Source organism: Cavia porcellus, unplaced genomic scaffold, assembly GCF_034190915.1.
Source record: "Cavia porcellus strain 051 isolate PalLab524CR breed Dunkin Hartley unplaced genomic scaffold, mCavPor4.1 scaffold_18, whole genome shotgun sequence".
NCBI classification, from domain to species: Eukaryota; Metazoa; Chordata; class Mammalia; order Rodentia; family Caviidae; genus Cavia; species Cavia porcellus.
In genome coordinates, this window is record NW_026947501.1 from 8,345,154 (window position 1) to 8,364,684 (window position 19,531).

General features: G+C 35.2%; 1 protein-coding gene across 1 annotated transcript in view; it reads left to right on the plus strand.

Annotated features, from left to right (window-relative positions):
• Positions 1 to 10,914, plus strand: part of LOC100719924 (vomeronasal type-2 receptor 116-like) — a 55,793-nt gene extending 44,879 nt beyond the window's left edge. The window contains exons 5-7 of the mRNA XM_013158428.2: positions 499 to 726; positions 1,070 to 1,193; positions 9,998 to 10,914. Of these exons, the coding sequence (XP_013013882.2) occupies positions 499 to 726; positions 1,070 to 1,193; positions 9,998 to 10,914 (1,269 nt within the window). The remainder of the gene's footprint in view (positions 1 to 498; positions 727 to 1,069; positions 1,194 to 9,997) is intronic.
• The last annotated feature ends 8,617 nt before the right edge of the window (positions 10,915 to 19,531 follow it).

The following is a 19,531-nucleotide window of genomic DNA, read 5'->3' on the forward strand; positions in this document are numbered from 1 at the left end:
CCCATGACATGCATAAACTACAATAGGATAACCTGTCATCATTTATAAAATTAAATTGCATTAAAGTATACAATGTACATATTGTAGGTATTTTATACTTAATTCTGCCAACTCTTCAATATTGGTGAACATTTTCACCAATATTGTTATGGGAATAGTTTCATCAATATTGTTATGGGAATGTTATGGGAATAGTCAGTGTTTGTGAAGCTGTGTTTGTTAGAAGTTTTGGCTCCATATTCTAGTATTTTGCCTAACACAACTGTACTTTTTATTTAAATGGGGTTGAATAGAATATCTGTTCGGAAACTGACTGACTTTTATGGAACATGGTGACATTTTAGTCCTTAAGTATTGATGTGTTCTAATTCGATAGATATAAGTATTCAATTTGCCTCATGTTAAAGAAATTTAAGAGACTTTAGGAAATTCTCTTATCTGTATTTTTCTGTCTTTATCCTGGATTTTTGTTCAAACTGAATGATGTGTCTCTTTTAGCTGCATCCCTTTCTGAAAAACATCCAATTTAGCAATCCTTCTGGAGAGCAAGTGATCTTGAATGATAGAAGAAAACTGGATTCAGAATACGATATTCTCAATTTTTGGAATTTTCCAGAAGGCCTCAGACTTAAGGTTAAAGTAGGAACATTTTCTCCACTTGCACCAAATGGTCAAAAAATGACTTTATCTGAGAATATGATAGAGTGGACCACAGGAATTACAGAGGTGTGTTGGATCAAATCATGACCCAATTCCCTAACCATGCATAAAATATATAATCATCAGAGTGGTGCCTTAAGCGTTGCTCATGAAATGGAAAAATTTTGCTCATGTGGAAATTGAAAAACACAATTTTCATTTTGAAATAATAGTATTTACCAGCTTTACGATGAGTAAGATAAACATGCATTTATTTAACTATATTTTTGTACATATGTTTCATCTTATAAAAAAATTTGGCATTCAATTAAGTAGATTTATTTATGTGTGTATGAAAATTAAGTTTATACATGTAGATCTGCAGCAGTAAGTAAAAGCATAAGAACTAACCACTCTATAATGTTTTTAGACTCCCCGCTCAGTGTGCAGTGAGAGTTGCATTCCTGGATTTAGAAAAAGCCCTCAGGAGGGAAAGGCTCCCTGTTGTTTTGATTGCACCCCTTGTGCAGGCAACGAGATCACCAATGACACAGGTAAGAGCATGACCTGCGGACACTTTGTCATTCTATTTTGTATTCACTCTATCCATCCACAAAGTGGAAAATTTTGCAGAGAACATCAATGAATTTTTTTCCTTCACTTATCAAATTATTTGTTACATTGAGTGCTATTATCTGGATGGAATACGCACTTTTCCCCTTGAACTGCAGTGCAATTTATTTTCCTTTAATCCAGTCTTAATTAGAATTAGATATTTTATTTGACATCTCATTTATGTCACTCAGAGAGAAAATTTTGAAAATTGATTTGTCCCACTTTAAAATCATTAAATATGTAGTTATATATCCATTAATCATTTTGATAGACACCAGAACTAAACTTTTTATTTTTTCTTTCATAAAAAATTATTTATTTAACAGTAAAAAAATACATAGAAAAGAAAAACAAAAAGAAAAGAGACAAGCAAGAAACAAAATTCTCCCCCCAAATACGAAGTTTTCAAAACAAGATGATGGGAATTTAACAATGGTTGAAAATTCATATAGTTAGCTTCAAAAGGGTTGCTTAGATTACCAGATTACCAAATATAGACATACAAAATTGATTTAATCATATGAGTAATAACTGTCCTTTCCCAAGTACTAATAGAATCTTAGTTATCTTATGTATACACATATACAAATTTATGTCTTTTTCATGTTCCCTACCTTCTTTCCTTCATTCCTCTATCCAAGTGACTTTTCACCTTTGAGCAGTTTCTTACTTTTACACAATATTAATTGTAGATTTGGAATCTTATTTGCTCTTTCAGTTTCTTATACTGGGGGACAATATGATATTTCCATATGTGAGTTTGATTTATTTTAATTATGAGTATTTTCTTAAGCATCCATTTACTTATAAAATCCTTAATGCAATCTTTCTTTATAGCTGAGTAGTACTCCATTGCATAAAAACACCACAACTTTTTTACCCATTCCTCATTTGAAGGGCATTTGGGTTGTTTCCAAGATTTGTCTATTACAAATTATACTGCTATAAACATGGATGCACATATCTCACTGTAGTATGATGTTTTAAGTTCTTCTGAAAAATTCCAGAAGCAGGATAGCCAGGTTAAATGGAACTCTAACCATAGATTTTTGAGAAAACTCCACACTGATTTCCACAGTGATGGTACCAGCATACACTCCCATCAACAGTGGAGAAGGGTGTTTTTCCCCATAGCTTCACCACCATTTGTTATTGGTTGATTTCTTGATTTTGGCCATTCTTTCTGGAGTGAGATGGAATCTCAGTGTAGTTTTAATCTGCATTTCTCAAATGATCAATGATGATGAACATTTTTTCATATATTTATTTGCCATTTCTATTTTTTCATCTGAGAAGTGTGTATTCATCCCAGAAGCTCATTTTTGGATTGTGTCTTTGAATTTTGGGTGCTTGATTTTTAATTTTTTTTAAATTTTATTTAAGAGGAAAAAGAGAAAAACACAAAACAAAACAAAGCAGTGTAAGGGTACACATAATACAGAACTACAAAAAAAAAAAACATAACAGTAAGAAATCACCTGTAAATAGATTACATATTATCATCTTGGAAATAGTTGCTCAAATAGTAAAATTAAACAGAACAAAATAGATCATAAGAAAACAATGTAAAAGACACATATTTCAGAGCAAGACAATAGGAGAGCTTCCCTGTCTCACATATTGTCTCTTGTTTTCTTCCAAATAGTTTTCCATATCTTCACATACAAAGAATTCATACAAAACAAAATAATATAAAACTGATAAGAACAGGATGCTGTTGAAGACCAGACAATAGGGAAGTCAACAGTGATTCTCATAGAGTCTCTCATTGTCTTCAAAATAGCTGTCCATACTTTCATGTATGCTGAAATTAAACAAAACAAAACAGACTAGAATCACTCTGAACAAATAATAGTATTGCTGAATTTCATATCATGATGCTACAGAATCAGCACTGGGAACCTTAGTGTCTCTTTTTCTTCAAAGTAGTTATTCATTACATCATACATTATATAATCAATCCTCATAAAGTTTTTAGAAGTTTTAGGTATGCATGAGTCTCTACATGTATACCTATCCTTTCCTGTATAAGAGGGAAAAACAAGACAAGACAAAACAAAACAAATTCCTAGAAAAACACAAAATGAAAAACACATAAACAACAAAAGCAAAGAGCCCAGAACACTGATAATATAGGCCTTCAAAATAAGGTGGTATGAGCATAACTAGAGTTGTTATTTTTCATAATGATGTTCGAGTTCCTCAGATCACCATACAAATATTATGCACAACTGTTCATCCTATGAGTGTTAACTATTTTGTTCCAAGAACTTATAAAGTTTGTAGCACAATCATCTTAGATAACCTGTGTATTTATATAGTTTTAAATATTTTTTCTTTTTCCTCATTTTCCCTGAGATATTATTTTCCCCTTTTAAGCATTTTCTTATCTTTTCACTATAATTATTGAGCTTTATATATCTTATGTACACTTACCATTATTTACACTAGGGAAACTATATGGAATTTACGCATATGACTTTGATTTATTGTACTTAGGAGTATGGTCTCAAGTTGCATCTATTCACTTTATAGCAGAGTAGTACTCCATTGTATAAAAATACCACATCCTTTTTATCCATTCCTCAGTTTATGTGCATTTAGGTTGTTTCAAAGATCTGGCTATTCCAAATTGTGCTGCTATAGACATGGGTGCACATATATTGATGTGGTATGATGTTTTCAGTTCTTTTGGGAACTATGTCCAGAAGTGGAACAGCTGGGTCAGATGGGATCTCCAACCCCCACTTTTTGAGGAATCTCCAGACTGTCCTCCACACTGGTTGCACCAGTCTGCACTCCCTCCATCAGTGCAGAATTGTTCCTTTTCCCCCCCACAGCCTCTCTAACCTTTGTTGTTGGTCGTTTTCTTTATACCAGCCATTCTTTCTGGAGCTAGATGGAAATTCAGGGCTCTTTTAGTTTGCATTTCTGTGATGACCGTGATGCTGAACATTTTTTCATGTATTTATTTTGCATTTGTATTTCTTCATCTGAGAATTGAGTATTTATCTCAAATGCCCATTTTTGGAATGCGTCTTTGAATTTTGGGGATCAGATTTTTAAAATTCTTTATATGTTTTAGACAGAAGTCTTTTGTCTGATGGACCATTTACTAAGATTTATTTCCAACCTTGTGGGTTTTCTCTTCACTATGCTGGAGATTTCTTTCAACATGCAAAAACTCTTTAAAAGGACATGATCCAAGTTATTGATTCTTTGAAGTATTTCATGTGTAGTTTGATTTATTTTCATGAATTCTCTACCTACCCCTATATCTTCAGATTCTTCCTGCTTTGTCTTCCAACAAATTTAGTGTTTCTGTTTTAGTATTTAAACCTTTGATCCACTTGTACTTTAGTTTAGTGCTTGGTGGTACAGTTTTAGTTTTTGGCATATGGAGAGCCAATTTTTCCAGTACCACTTATTAAAGAGACTATCTTTCTTCCAGTGGAAGATTTTGGCCCCTTTATCAAAGATAAGGTGGCTGACTGTGTTTGTAGTTGTAGTTGCATCTTCTAATCTATGATCTTCTAGTCTGTTTTTATTCCAGTACCATGCTGTTTTTATTACAATTCCTGTGTAGTGCAACATCAAGGCAGGGATTGTGATGTCTCCTGCCATGCCTTTGTTGCTTAGAATTACTTTTGCTGTTCTATATCTCTTGTGGTTCCAGATCAATTTAAGGAGTGATTTCTCTAGATCTGTGGGGTATGCTACTGGCATTTTGATTGGGATTGCACAATGTTTGTCCTTCCTATCCATGAACAGGGGAAGGCTTTCCATGTCCTAAGGTCCTTTTGATTTCTTTTTCAACATATTATAATTTTCCCTGAAGAGATCTTTTGCTTCCTTTGTTAGACTGATTCCTAAATATTTCATTTTCTTGGATGTTATAAGTTGTGTGGCTTCTCTTATGTATCTCTGATTGGTTTTGTTGTTAGTGAAAAAGAATGCTATTGATTTTTGAGTGTTGACTTTTATCCAGCTATGTTACTGAATTTATTTATTATATCTAGGATTTTTTCAAAGGAATTTTTGCAGTCTTCTATGTAGAGTATCATGTAATCTGCAAATAATGATAATTTAACATCTTTTTTCCCTATCCTTACACCTTTTATTTCTCTCTCGTTTAATTGTTCCAGCACTATACTGAATGAGAATGGTGATAATGGATATCCTTGTCTTGTTCCTGATTTTAGAGTAAACACTTTCATTTTCTGGCCAATTAATATGATGCTGGCTGTTGGTCTGCCACAGATGAGTCTTATCTTAATGAGGTAAAGAACATCTATTCTAATTTTCTGTAAGGTTTTTATCATAAGTGTTAGACCTTATGAAAAGCTTTTTCTGCATCTATGGAAATGATCATGTGGTTCTTATTGTTGGTTCTCTTGATACAGTGGATTAGATTTATTGATTTCCTTACATTGAACCATTCCTGCATTCCTGGGATGAATCCCTATTTGGTGATTGTGTATCATCTGCTTGGTGATTCCCTGCATTCTGTTTGCCAAAATTCTATTGTGAATTTTTGCATCTATGTTCATTAAGGAGATTGGCCTGTAGTTCTCTTTTTTGGCTGGGTATTTATCAGGTTTTGGTATTAAAGTAATGTTTGCTTCCAGGAATGAGGTAGGGAGAATTGTTTCCCCCTTCAAATTCTTTGAAGAGTTTAAGGAGTTTGGGCATTAAATCTTCATTGAATTTCTTGTAGAATTACACAGTGACTCAATCTGGACCTGGGCTCTACTTTGTTGGTAAGGATTTAATTATATTTTCAATTTCATTAATTGAAATTGGGCAATTCAACAGTTTTATAAATTCTTGACCCAACATTGTTAACTCATATGTTTCTATTAATCTGTCCATGTCTTCTGTGTTATCAAACCTATGAGAGTAGAGGTTTTCAAAATAATTATTGAAAATATTTTGTATTTTCACAGTGTCTGTAGTGATTTTCCTCTTTTCATTCCTTATTGTATGAATTTGAGTATTTTTCCTATTTTTAATAAAGTTGGCTAGAGACCTGTCAATTTTATTCATTCTTTCAAAGGACCAAAGGACTTTGATTTATTGATTCCTCATATTGTTTCATTAATCTCTATTGCATTGATTTCTGCTCTGACCTTCATAATTTCCTCCCTTCTTTTGGCTTTGGGCTTGATTTGATCTTTTTATTCCTAGATGTTTGAGGTGTAGCATAAGATTGTTTATTTGTGTGCATTTTATTTTCCTGATGTGGGTGTTCACTGCAATAAATTTTCCTCTGAGGTCTTCTTTCACTGTTCCAGTAAAGCTGCTTCCCACATGTTCCAGTAAAATGTATTTGTAATTTCATTTGCCTGTAAATGTTTTTTTAGTTTCATATTTAATTTCTTCTGTAACTCATTGATTGATCAGGATTGTATTATTCAATTTCCATGTTTTTTTGTCATTATGTTCTAATATCAGGGGCTATGATCCAATAACATGCATGGGATAATTTCAGTACTTTTGCATTTACTTAAGTATGTTGTATCTGCTAGCATGTGATATATTTTAGAGAACGTCCTATGTGTTCCTGAGAAGAATGTATATTCTGATGTTATTGGATGGAACACTCTGTATACGCTTAATAAGTTCATTTGTTCACAGATATGATTCACTTCTGTTATTTCTTTGCTGATTTTCTGCCTAGTTGACCTGTCCCTGTGTGTCAATGGTGTGTTAAAGTCTCCTGTTATAATTGTGTTATTGCTTGTTTGAAATTACATTTATGTTAATGTTGATTTGTTTAGCTGGGTGCTCCAAAATTTGGTGCATAACTATTTAAGATTGTTATCTCTTCCTCTTGAAGTTTTCTCCTAACTAGTATGTAGTGGCCTTCTTTATTTTTTTGAATCATACTTGGTTTGAAATTCATATTATCTGCAAACAGAACAGCTACCCATTCTTTTTTGAGAGGTCCTGTTGCATGGAGTATTCTTTTCCATCCATTGATTTCAGCCTGTGAGTTTTCTTTTTGTTAGGTGGATTTCTTGTATACATTGTATGGTTGGATATTGCTTTTTGATCCATTCTGTCAGTCTCTTTTTTTTCATGGGTTAATTGAGGCCATTTACATTAATGGTTACAACTGATACATAATGGTTTACTTTTGATATATTGTCCTTCCACTGTTGATGTTTTGCCTTTCCAATCTGTTTGTTTGCATTGCTTAGTGTTTTTTTTTTTTTTTTTTTTTTTTTTTTTTTTTTTTTTTTTTTTTTTTTTTTTGCTATGCCTATCTAGAATGTCTTTCAGTATTCTTTTCAATGTTAGTTTGGTGGTCATGACATTCTTCAGCTCTTCTTTGTTGTGGAAGTATCATTTTTCTCCATCCATCTTCAAGAATAGTTTTTCAGGGTACATTAATCTGGGTGGGAAGTCATTTTCCTTTAGGATCTTAAATACTTCACTCCATGCTCTTCTTGACATTGTGTTGAGAAATCTGCTGTGATTCCTATAGGTTTTCCTTTATAGGTGATCTGTCTCTTCTATTAGCTTTTAATATTCTGTTCTTTTGATGAATTTCTGGGATGTTAATTATTATATATCTGGGTGTAGTTTCATTTTGGTTGTGGTTATTTGGAGTTCTATATGCTTCACTAATCCTGATGTCAGTTTCCATTCTTGTGTTTGGGAACTTTTCAGCTATTACTTCTGTAAATATCCTCTTGCTATCATTTGCATTATCACTTTCCTTTCTATTTATCCTTATCAATCTTATGTTGTTTTCTTTTGCATCATCTTGCAATTATTGAAATGTTATTTCCTGGCTGCTTGTTTTTTAAAAAGATCTTTCATTTCATATTCATTAGCTGCAACCTTGTTTTTAAGGTCTGAAATTCTATCTTCACTTTCATTGAGGCAGTTTTGCCACTTTTAGATGGAATTTTTCATTTCCTGTATATCTCTTTGAATCTGCTTCAGGAATTCTGTTTGTTTCTTATATTGTTCATTCAGAGTTTCCATACTTTTGCATTGTTCCTCTAATTTTTTAAACTATGTCTTCTTTAGATGTGTATAGCATTTCTTTCATTATATTTATCATTTCTTCTTTTACTTGGGAAACTATTTCTGGTTTAAGTTCTTTTCTGGTTTCCCAGAGTTGTTTCTTATATTTCCTTCTGTGTTCATGTCTCCTAGACTTGCTTGGCTTGGGCTGAAAGTATGAGATTGAATTTTGATATTTCATTTTGTTATTTTCCTAATTGTCTGGGTTTTTAGCTCTGTTTCAAAGCTTCCCCCATGCACTGGGAATCACCTAGCCCTCTTTTGGCTCCTGGGGCAGACTGCAGGCAACTGCTAGCCCCTTAGAGTTCCCATGGCATGGGCCAGTTAGGCCTATGTGGACTCCCATATGTCTTCCTGTGTTTAGGACATGATGCATGGCTTTCTTGTGTGCTGGGATTCAACCTGTGCATGTTCAGCACCCAAGACTGATTTCAGGTCCCTACTAGCTGCTTAGTGTTCTCTAGATATGGGCCAGTTAAGATCATGGGGTCTTCCCCTGCATCCTCCAGTGATTTCTGATATGGGTCATGGTCTTACAATCTGAGAGCAATGGACCAGAGCTTACCTGTGCACTGGAATTCAACCTGTGCACATTCAGGGCCTGGAACTGAATTCAGTCTCCTACCAGCTGCTTGGAGTTCACTGGACCTGGAACAGTAAGGCCTGTGGTGACTTCCTGTGTGTTCTTCAGTGATTTCAGATGTGGGGCATGGACTTAATGCCTGCGAGCCACATTCCAAGGCTTCCCTGTGTGCTGGGATTCAACCCATGCATGTTCAGGGACCGGGGCTCAATTCTGGCTACTTCCAACTGCTTCCATTTCACTTGGCATGGACCAGTTAGTCTAACAGAGACCTCCTGTCCATCATCCAGTGATTTCAGATGTGGGGCATGGTCTTATCAACTGGGAGTGATGTTCCAAGATTCCCTGTGTGCTAGAATTCAACCCACACATGCTCAGGAGCCTGGCCTGAATTCAGGACCCTGCCAGCTGCTAGAACTAAACTTTTAAATGTACCTTGAAATTTTAATTAAACACGAATTTTGCATAAATTATATTCACAATCGGAGAGGTTCAAAAATGGCATTATTTGACACTGGTTATTTTTATTCATATATATTTCCCTGAGACTTAGCAAATTAGGTTGGTTTCCTAATATGAAACTGCTCATTAAATAATATCCAAGGCAATCATTTATAAAGCTTTGATTTAGATACATATATCCTTTCTCAATTTAAAAAATAAAGATATACTGTTATGGATATGTTTGATTTAAAAGGATAACAATACCACTGCTAAGTGCTGCTGTTATTCTAGTTATTCACTCAATATCATTTAGGAGCTATTCTCTATACACATTCCTATGATTTTATTTCTATAAAGGAATGAAAAAATTGGATATCATGGCGCATGTCTGGAATACAGTATAAGGAACTGAGGCAATTGCCTTTTAAATCTGAGCAAAGGCTTGGCAGTAAAGTGACTTAAGGATATCTTATTTCAAGAAAATTAAATTTTAAATTTTATACAAGGAATATATGTGAGTGGAAAATTTGTGTTCAATCCTAAGTATTGAAAAAATACATAATCAACAAATAGTTATAAAGCAAAAGGATAGTTCAAGTCCATCTTGTTTTGGGTATGGGTCTCTGAATAACAAAGAAATCATAAAATTACACAAATGAAAAAGTTATTTTCTTCTAGATATGGAACAATGTATAAAGTGTCCAGAACATCACTATGCCAATGCTCAGCAAAATCATTGTCTTCAAAAATCTGTAACATTTCTGGCTTATGAAGATCCTGTAGGAAAAGCTCTGGCTGGCACTGCCCTGATTCTCACTGTACTCACAGCTGCTGTCCTTGGGATTTTTGTGAAGCACCAAGACACTCCCATTGTCAAGGCCAACAACCAGGCTCTCAGCTACACGCTGCTCATCTCCCTCATCTTCTGTTTCCTCTGCTCCTTGCTCTTCATTGGCCATCCCAACACAGCCACCTGCATCCTCCAGCAGACCACATTTGGAGTTGTGTTCACTGTGGCTGTTTCCACTGTCTTGGCTAAAACAATTACTGTGATGCTAGCCTTTAAAGTCACTACTCCAGGGAGAAGGATGAGGCAGTTCCTGGTATCAGGGGCACCTAACTACATCATCCCCATCTGCACCCTGATCCAATTCACTCTCTGTGCAGTCTGGATGGGGACAAATCCACCCTATGTTGACACAGATGCACACTCTGAACATGGTCATGTCATCATCATGTGTAATAAGGGCTCCCTCACTGCATTCTACTGTGTCCTGGGATACTTAAGCTCCCTGGCCCTGGTCAGCTTCACTGTGGCTTTTTTGGTGAGGAATCTGCCTGACACATTCAATGAAGCCAAGTTCCTGACATTCAGCATGCTGGTGTTCTGTAGTGTGTGGGTCACCTTCTTTCCTGTATACCACAGCCGCAGGGGGAAGGTGATGGTGGCCATGGAAGTCTTCTCCATCTTGGCCTCCAGTGCAGGGCTGCTGGGCTGCATCTTTGTTCCTAAGTGCTACATTATTTTGTTAAGGCCAGAGAAAAATTCTCTGACTGAGATCAGGGGCAGAACACATTTTGTGAGAAAGAAATAATTTTACCATTAAACATGTTTGTTTCCTGAAATAGAGTGAACCTGAAGTGAATTGGAACCATATTTGAATTCTTATAGTCCACTATTTTTAGGAGTTATATCCATAAGAATGGATTCTCTTTTTTTCTTGTAGTATAGTAGTTACTGTTAACTATAGTCACCATCTTTATAATTTGAATTTCATTCTAAATATTTTTTGTTTCCTCTTTTTAATAATGTAATTCACCTTATTGTTTTTATTGTGATTGTGCTATTTTCTTTAATCTTGTCTTCCCTTTCATTTTTGCAATGATTTCCTAACTTTAAAAGGTAGGTTAGGGATTTATCTCAGTGTATAAGTGCCTCCCTGCAAGCACGAAGTCATGAGTTCAATCCCTGGTAAAAACTACAACAAAAACTCATAAATACTTTTCTCTAACTCACAGTGTTTCTCAATCTTGTAATATATTTCATTACTTTTTTTTTCCTTTTGAAAAAAGTATGTCACATTCTATGTGCTAAATCTGGCATATTTTGATCATTCTATGTATACTTTTCTTCTTACACTTGACTCTGTTATGTTAATTACATTGATTTTCTATCTTTTGGAGGCAACATTTCACTGAGGAGTTCAGGCTGGCCTTGAATCATTGTAGCCCAGTCTGGCATCAAACTCATTCTTAAGGATCTTGAGGCAAGAAGCATCTTAAGGATCTTACAGGCAAGAAGCATCAACCAGGCTAATTATTATATTTTTGAAACATCTGAATCTCACATGGCTTTTAAGATTCTAGAAGTGGCTCCTCAACTACAAGTACAAATCTCTTGATTATATGATGCCAATGTACTGAATTTATAGAATGATTTGTGGAAGAACTTGTAGAATTTCAATAGAAACTTTTCCTTTCCCAGATTAATATTTCCACTTAACTTTGTTTAATCATATTTTACTCATCACATCCATGCATATGTATTATGTACACTTGCATTTTAGTATGTATGCAGTAAAATTTTCTTGTCATGTTCATACCCAGATATTTTTAAAGGTGTTTTGATAATGTGATAGGGAATGGTTTCCCTGCATATTTCCTTTACTATATATCTATGTATGAGTTCATACTAATGCTTACATATGTGGATTTTTCTGGGCATATTGATACACACATGTGATCCCCACACTGCTGGACAATGAGGCTGGAGATCAGAAGTTTGACCTCAACCTGGACTACTGAGAGATTTCTGAAACTTCTGCCTGAAAAATAACATCAAAAAAATTCTGTGGGCTTAACTCACTCTGTGCCCATACCAGATTTAATTTCTGAATCATTTTTCACTTTTAAATTTAAGAATTCCATTAATATTGTTGAGTAATTGCTTCTGATTAAAAATACTCTTGGTCACAGGGCTCAGATCTCTGACACATTTCAGACTATACTTGAATTCAATATTGGTATCTATGTTAAATTAAAGAGACTATACTCCTTCTTTGTATTGGATTTTTGTGTATGCATGTGAAATGAATACTGTTCCATAAATAAATGGATTGAAAAAGTGGTTATAAGGATGAGTGGATGGAAGCATGGAGATAAAGGAGGACCCGCAGACAAGGGCACGGTTTTTCAGATTAAGTCCCAGGTAACCAAACTCCTGCCAGCTCCCCCTAGATAACTGCACTGATTTCATTGAAGGATGAATCTGTTGATGAACACAGGTCTCCATGAAGTAATTCCTACAGAACACAAGATTTTGAGCAACACAGCAGAGAAGTTTTTGGAAAAATGGAGTAGGGTGTAAAGAAAAATTTTTGATTGATAATTTGGCATGAGAAAAATATTAGACCCTCTGAACTATAGTTTACAACTGTGCACAGAAGGAGATAAAAATCTCCACATTTTTACAAATTTGGACTGGAATATTTGAAAGGAAAATTGATTCACTTAAGTCACAACTCCTAGAAAATAGCCCAAACTGTGATTTAGGATCCAAACTTGGCAGTTCCTTCTTGCCCAACCTAGACTCTTCCTGGCCCATACCTATATCTAAAGCATCATGGCTGGCAAAGTGTACCTTTGATTTAAAGTCCTGACTATTCTCAAAGTTGTTTCTGTCAAGAGATGACATTCAACTGATACTCGTAACAACTGATGAAATGATTTAATTTTAATTCTCTTAAGTAGGATTGTTTGCTGAGTTGAAAACTGTGATAGTAAACTGAAAGTAAAAAAGAGTATCCTAAAGCCTTTACATGGCATTCAGAGAAATAACACATATTGCAATCCATCCTTTCACATCTGTTTCATGTAGATCAGATTAGGATGGAAATCTAAGGCTTAGAGAAATGCAGTGACTTTTCATGCAAAGCCAGAATGCCAACCCAGAATTTGTGGGTGTTCAGCTGACTTCCTCCCCACCTAACCTAAGATTTACTCTAAGACAGATACTCAGTCACCTGTGGCATCTCACCCATCCAGGTATTTCCTGAAAAACATTACAGAAGTCTCTTGTGAGTTATCTGTGAGGATGGTAGTTAAGTACCTTGTGAGTTATCTGGGTGGATGATAAGGAGACATCTGTGTCATTCCTGCTAAAAAGGCATGGGAAGGGGCCCAAAATCTCAGCTCATAAAAGATATGACCATGTCTTCTAAAATGCTCACTACTTAGAAATTAGCTCACTTTAGAGCAGAAAAATGACCATGAGTTGTGGACATCATTCTCCCAGATTTACAGATGTGGACATTGAGACCAAATGATACAAGGTTGGCTGAAAGCCTTCAAATCCAGAGAGCATGTCTCAAGCCTGACCAATGTCCTATCTCAAAGTCATGGTGTTCAATCCTCATGACTCCCTCCCCACACTTCTTCCCAAGGTTTGACACAGGATTGTTGAGTGAATCTTAGGTTGTACTCACACTCCTGGGCCCTCAGAAAGAGATGCCTACTCTGGGGATGCAGCCAGCCTGGAGGAATGTCTTCCTCTCTCTTGCTCAGTAGAGGTAAAAACTGCATGAAACTTGTCCACCCCCGCCCCACACACACACGCACTTCTGATCCAATCAACATGAACCTAGTCCCTCTCCTCAACTGTCATTTCTCAAACACTTGTGTCTTTAGGCACAGTTCTGGGGGCTGGGAAACCAGGATGAGGGATTCAGACATGGCCTTGATTTTAGAATGGAAAGGACAAGAAGAACAATTCACTCAGTAATAGGTGAACTCTCTGGAGTTCACAACACAGGACAGAAATGGAAGCAGGAGAATCTGGGGTGGTGAATACAGAATGACAACTAACAATGGAGCTGCCTCTGGGGAGAGTGTTCCAAGCCATGGATAGAAGAAATAGTGACTCTGATAGATGTGGCCTTTGGGGAAGCAGCCGAGCCACGGGTCTAGGGAGAAGCTGAAGCTATGCGGAGAGCAATGATGCACATTGCTGCTTCTCTATGCTTTCCTGGTAGATGCCGCTCTTGTCTCCAAAGTCAGAGAACGGACTCCCAGAGACATGACTATAAACCCTTAGGGTCTTCCTACAGTGAGAGATTCAGCAGTGTTTTCAAAGGTCCCCAGTGAATCAGCAATAAAAGTTTCTGTAATGAGGTTAATAGCACCAAAATGTTTGTAGAATTAAATGAAATCATTTATATAACACATACACTGTCTGGCTTAGCATCATTGAGATAAATAAAGAGTTACTACATTTTCTATTGTCCTCTTAGAACTCAGCACAGTTGTGATAACTTGCTGCTGAAAACACTACATGGATAAGGACTGACATCATTTGAAGCATACAGCATTCACCTTCCCTTAGGGATTATTTCCTCCTTGTGATAGGTTTCTTTATTTAGAGGGCTGTTATCACGCTGGTCTAATTTAACTTCCTCAACAATGAAGCCATCCTATTTCTCCATTAATTTGGAAAAATAGTTTGGAAAAGCAAATCAAATTGGGATAGAAGTTGTTTTCTTTCAGATTTGAAACACATTATTTAAAGCACTTCTTGATTTGAGGGCTTCTGTTGGGAAGTCAGCCATAATTCTAATTACATTTATTGGTGATCTGTTTCTTTTCTGTAACAGACTTTAATAATTTTTGGTATTAATGTCTGGGATATTGATTTTAAGTATTTTTCTATTGTGCTCAACTTTGAAAATACCATGAGTACTGCAAATCTATACTCAAGGAGCAGCAAGTTGGGGATCTATGAAAAAACAGTTGCTAAATGGAAGAATCAGGAGTTCACTTGGATTTTTGGTAGAACAAATATCAAGATTATTGAACAAACAAACCAGGGAGATTAGACATCATCTGTTAGAAGGTGGGAGATGAGGGGCCTCACTGAATATCACAGGTGATTGGATATAAATGATGGAGGACTCTTGATAAACTACCTTGTGTTTTCCTAAATCTGGATTTTCCTATGAAGTATATAGTTGAACCTGAGATAAGTTTCAGAACTCTGACAAGTTGTGCTGAGCATAGTGCGGTTGCCATTCCATGCCTCTTTCTAAGTGTCTGCAATTTATTAATATGGTGTCTATTATTAGTCTCCAGCACTCATTTTCATCTTGCGATGAAACTCTATATGCTATCTGAAATAATGTTTCCATTTTCCTTTCTCCAATCACTGGAATCACCTATTCTATTTCTTTTATTAATAGATTTGTGTACTGCAGACACTTCATATGAAAATTACCATGTAGTTTTTTGTCATTTGGTGACTGGTTTGCTTTTTGTTAACACAGTATGGTAATTCCATGCCATGTCATACCATGTGTTGGAATTTATTTCTCTTTAAAGGAAGAAAATTACCCTCATTCAAGGTTTTTAAAGACACAAAGAATGTAGTAATATGTACTGTTTATAACAAATATGCAGTAATCTAAAAAGAAAACAGTATTGATGGCAAACAAAATCCATGGTAACTCTGGAAAATATTTCTCAAAATAAAAGAAATCACACATAAAAGTCCATGTACTTTTCTGTAGAATGTGTAAATCCCATAGGTAAATCCTACTACATTCTGTAGAATGTGTAAATCCAAAAATTGGAACCATGAGTGGTGGTTATAGAATGCTGGTGGAAATCTGGCTGCAAACTTAATGTGCAGTGAGTGTATAATGGTGAGTAGGAATCCTTTTGGGAACACGAAAAGTTCTGAAATCACATAATGGTGGTGATTTCAGTTTTATGAATCAATTAAAAAGTGAGAATGTACTCATTTTTAAAGAAGTCAGTTTTAGGGTGAGTGAATTATGCATCAAAATCTTGTGGAAAAATTTATTTCATATATTTGTTTGCCATTTATAATTCTTCCTTTAAGAAGTGGGTATTCATCTAAGATACCCATTTTTGAGTCTTTAAATTTTGGGATTCTTATTTGTGTAAATTCCAATATGCTGCAGTAATTTGTTCTTTGTCTGTGGTACAACTGGCTAAGAATATTTCCCGCTTTGTAGTTTGTCTTTGATTTTTTTGTTGATATATTTTGCTGTGCAAAAGCTTTTTAATAGAAAGAGATTCCAGTTGCTGATTCTTCGTAGCATTTCCCATGCAAGGTATGTTTTGTTCATGAAAGCCTTGCCTACACCTAGGTCTTTAAGACCTAGATCTATTCTTTCTTCCTGTAGATTTAACATTTCTGTTTTAATATAATGAATTTTCCAAAGAGCCAGGGAATTCTAGTAAATGGTTTGTTCTTTTGTAAGAAATGGAAATGTCATTGGAACAGTGACTGATTGAGACTTATAGAAGATGGTGTCCCTACAGTGTTGCTGTGGCAGCTACCCATGTTAAAATTAAATGCGCAACGATCTTCCCTGATCATAACACAGTGATGTCCCTTGGTCTAAGAATTACAGACTCAGATGCTAGATGGACAACTTGATATGAGCAGAAGCTCACTGTTAGCCTGACAACCTACGAATGAGTTCCTTTTAAGTCTGGAAGATGCAGATGTTTGTTGTCTCAGGTACTTTACTAGCTCTCAGGGGTTACAGACTCTTTACCTTGGATCATACAAAGTTGGGATGCTGTCACATTTTTCTGATGCAGAATTTAAGGACTTCACTTGTAGAATGATTTTGTTATTGCATCCATAGTGAGCACACTCTGTCCTGACCCATTTCAATCAGAAGTCTGAAAACCGTAAGATATGAAACTCTTCTGATCTAGTGATGTAATTTTGTTTCTGTGATTTTTTTCTTCTGTGTAATTGGGTATGTGTTAACTCTATATTAAAATTTATTTTATCTTTTTAATCTTAGTTATAGACATTTTTGTTATTTATAAATCCAGACCCCAGAATTAGCCAGCTGAAACATAGTCATTTTAAAGCTGTATCTTACTTTGGAACTGGGTGAGCAGAATAAGGACCTTGACCCTTTTCATTCTACAGATGGCATCTCTACCTATCTCACTTTCCTTGAATTATCCATATGTGTGCTTTTATTTTTATTTCTAGACATTTTCTCCATGTTTGTATACTTTTAAGGCTGGAACTTACTATGCTGACTATGCTACCAGAAAATCCTGGGGTCATGAGTTTCATTTGCTTTAGTTTGTTGAGCTGGAAGTATGGACATTTGTGTTTACACCCTGAGTGTACATTGTGCTTCCATTATTTTCAAAAATGCTCATTACCAGTGTGCTCAATATTAATGTTTGACTCTGCTACGTGTTAGTGAGTGTTTCTTATTAGTTACAGGTCACAACTAATTTTGAGTGTTTGACTCAAAGAACTCTGCTGGAAATCTCCTAAACACTATGTAAGAATTAATTACTGGTGTCACACTGAAAATTATAAGAAGGATTTTTATTTAAACATGAATAATTATAATATAGAATCCACTGAAATTTGTACAGTTTGGTAAAGTTCACTATGAATGTGGGATATGTTAATGTGCATTCATGGTTAACCAAGGGTACAGAGGTCACTGGATTAAGTATTACAGGGGATAATGAGAGAGTCTAGTTAAGCCTGTCCAAGAGGAATCTAACTAAATACAGCACCATGTGATCAGACATCATGGGAGTATAGTGCAGAATGAAAAACTGATCAGATAGCCAGCATTATCAGATTTCAAGAAGAGTTCAAGGATGTGGAGTCTGTTTGTATTCCTAGAAGGACAGGATGAGCTACCTACTCTTCCATTGGCCTCTGCTGTATACACATATGCTCAAACAATCATGCTGCTTTTGCAGTTAGCCCTTGTCTTTACCACGGGACTGTGAGCTTTGTCTGTGGCAAAAAACACCACACTTGCAATACTGATTACTTTTTGTTTTGAAGATGATGTATCTAACAGGAATAAGAGTTTAGGGACTCTGAGGAGAATTTTTATTCCTGCTAAAATTAGAAGGATAAAGGAAAGAATTTTTGGAAAATAAAAATGTTTACACATAAATTACTTATATATTTCATGGGAACCTGATATTGAATTGCCTGATTTTAATATTTTAAATAAACACATAGCTCAGATATGAAAATGTAGTTGCTATAATATTTATACACAGCCTTGATAATTTCGTGGCTCTGCTGCACAGAAGTATAAATAGAGTCAAAATAGCAATATTCTGCCTCTGTTTTTTTCATAAATTTACTTTCCTTACATAATATAATATTGTAGGTGTTCATGCTATGTTTTTTTTTATTTGTTTGTTTGTTGGTCTTTTTCATTTTTATCTACCAGGGATTGAACTCACGACTGCTTGCATGCAAGGCAGGTGCTTATGGCACTGAGCTAAATCCCCAGCCCCTCATGCTATGTTTTATGCCTTCATAGTTTCCATCCATTTAACTATTATAACTCAATCCTCATCCATTTTGAGCTGTTTCAAAATTACTTTTTTTTAATTTAAAGAGAAACAAAACAAAGCAGTAAAAGGGTACAAGTAATACAGAAATTCAAGAAAAAAATATACTGTAAGAAATCACTAGTCAATAGATTACATACTGTCTTCTTAGAATCAGTTGTCCAAATTATAAAATTAAAGCATACAAAGTGGACATTCATACAGTGAGACTGCAGACAGTTCTGTTCAATGATCCAACAAAAACTTAGTAATATGGTTTTCTATCCTACACACTTAAATATACATGCAGTTATATCCTTTAGATCACTTTCTTTTCCTTTCTTTTTTACAATAACAATTACACATTTTGTGTTTTATTACTCCCACAGTTCTTATAACTTTTTTGAAGAGAAAAAAAGTGTGGCAAAGCAAAGCACAGTCAGTTAGAACAGAAGGATGGACATAGTATATGATGCAGAAACAGAACACCAGGTGATCAGCAACGGTTACCATTAGGCCTCTTGCTATCTTAAAAAGAGTTGCCTAAATCATCAGGTATAATAGAATTGAACAAAACAGTACAGAACAAGACCAATAAAGCCTACATTGGAGACCTTACAGGACTTCAAAAGAAGATAATAGTCAAACCATAATGGGCATCACAGTAAATCTTATTGCCTTCAAAGTGGTTGCCCATACCCTCAAACTTGATACTAACAAAACAGAATAGAGTAAAATCAGTCAGAACAAGATGGGGAGAGAAATACAGGGGTTCAAATCAGGTTAATAGGAAAACAAAAAAGTTACTATATCTTGCTATTTTTTAATTTAGTTTTCCCTTATATGAAA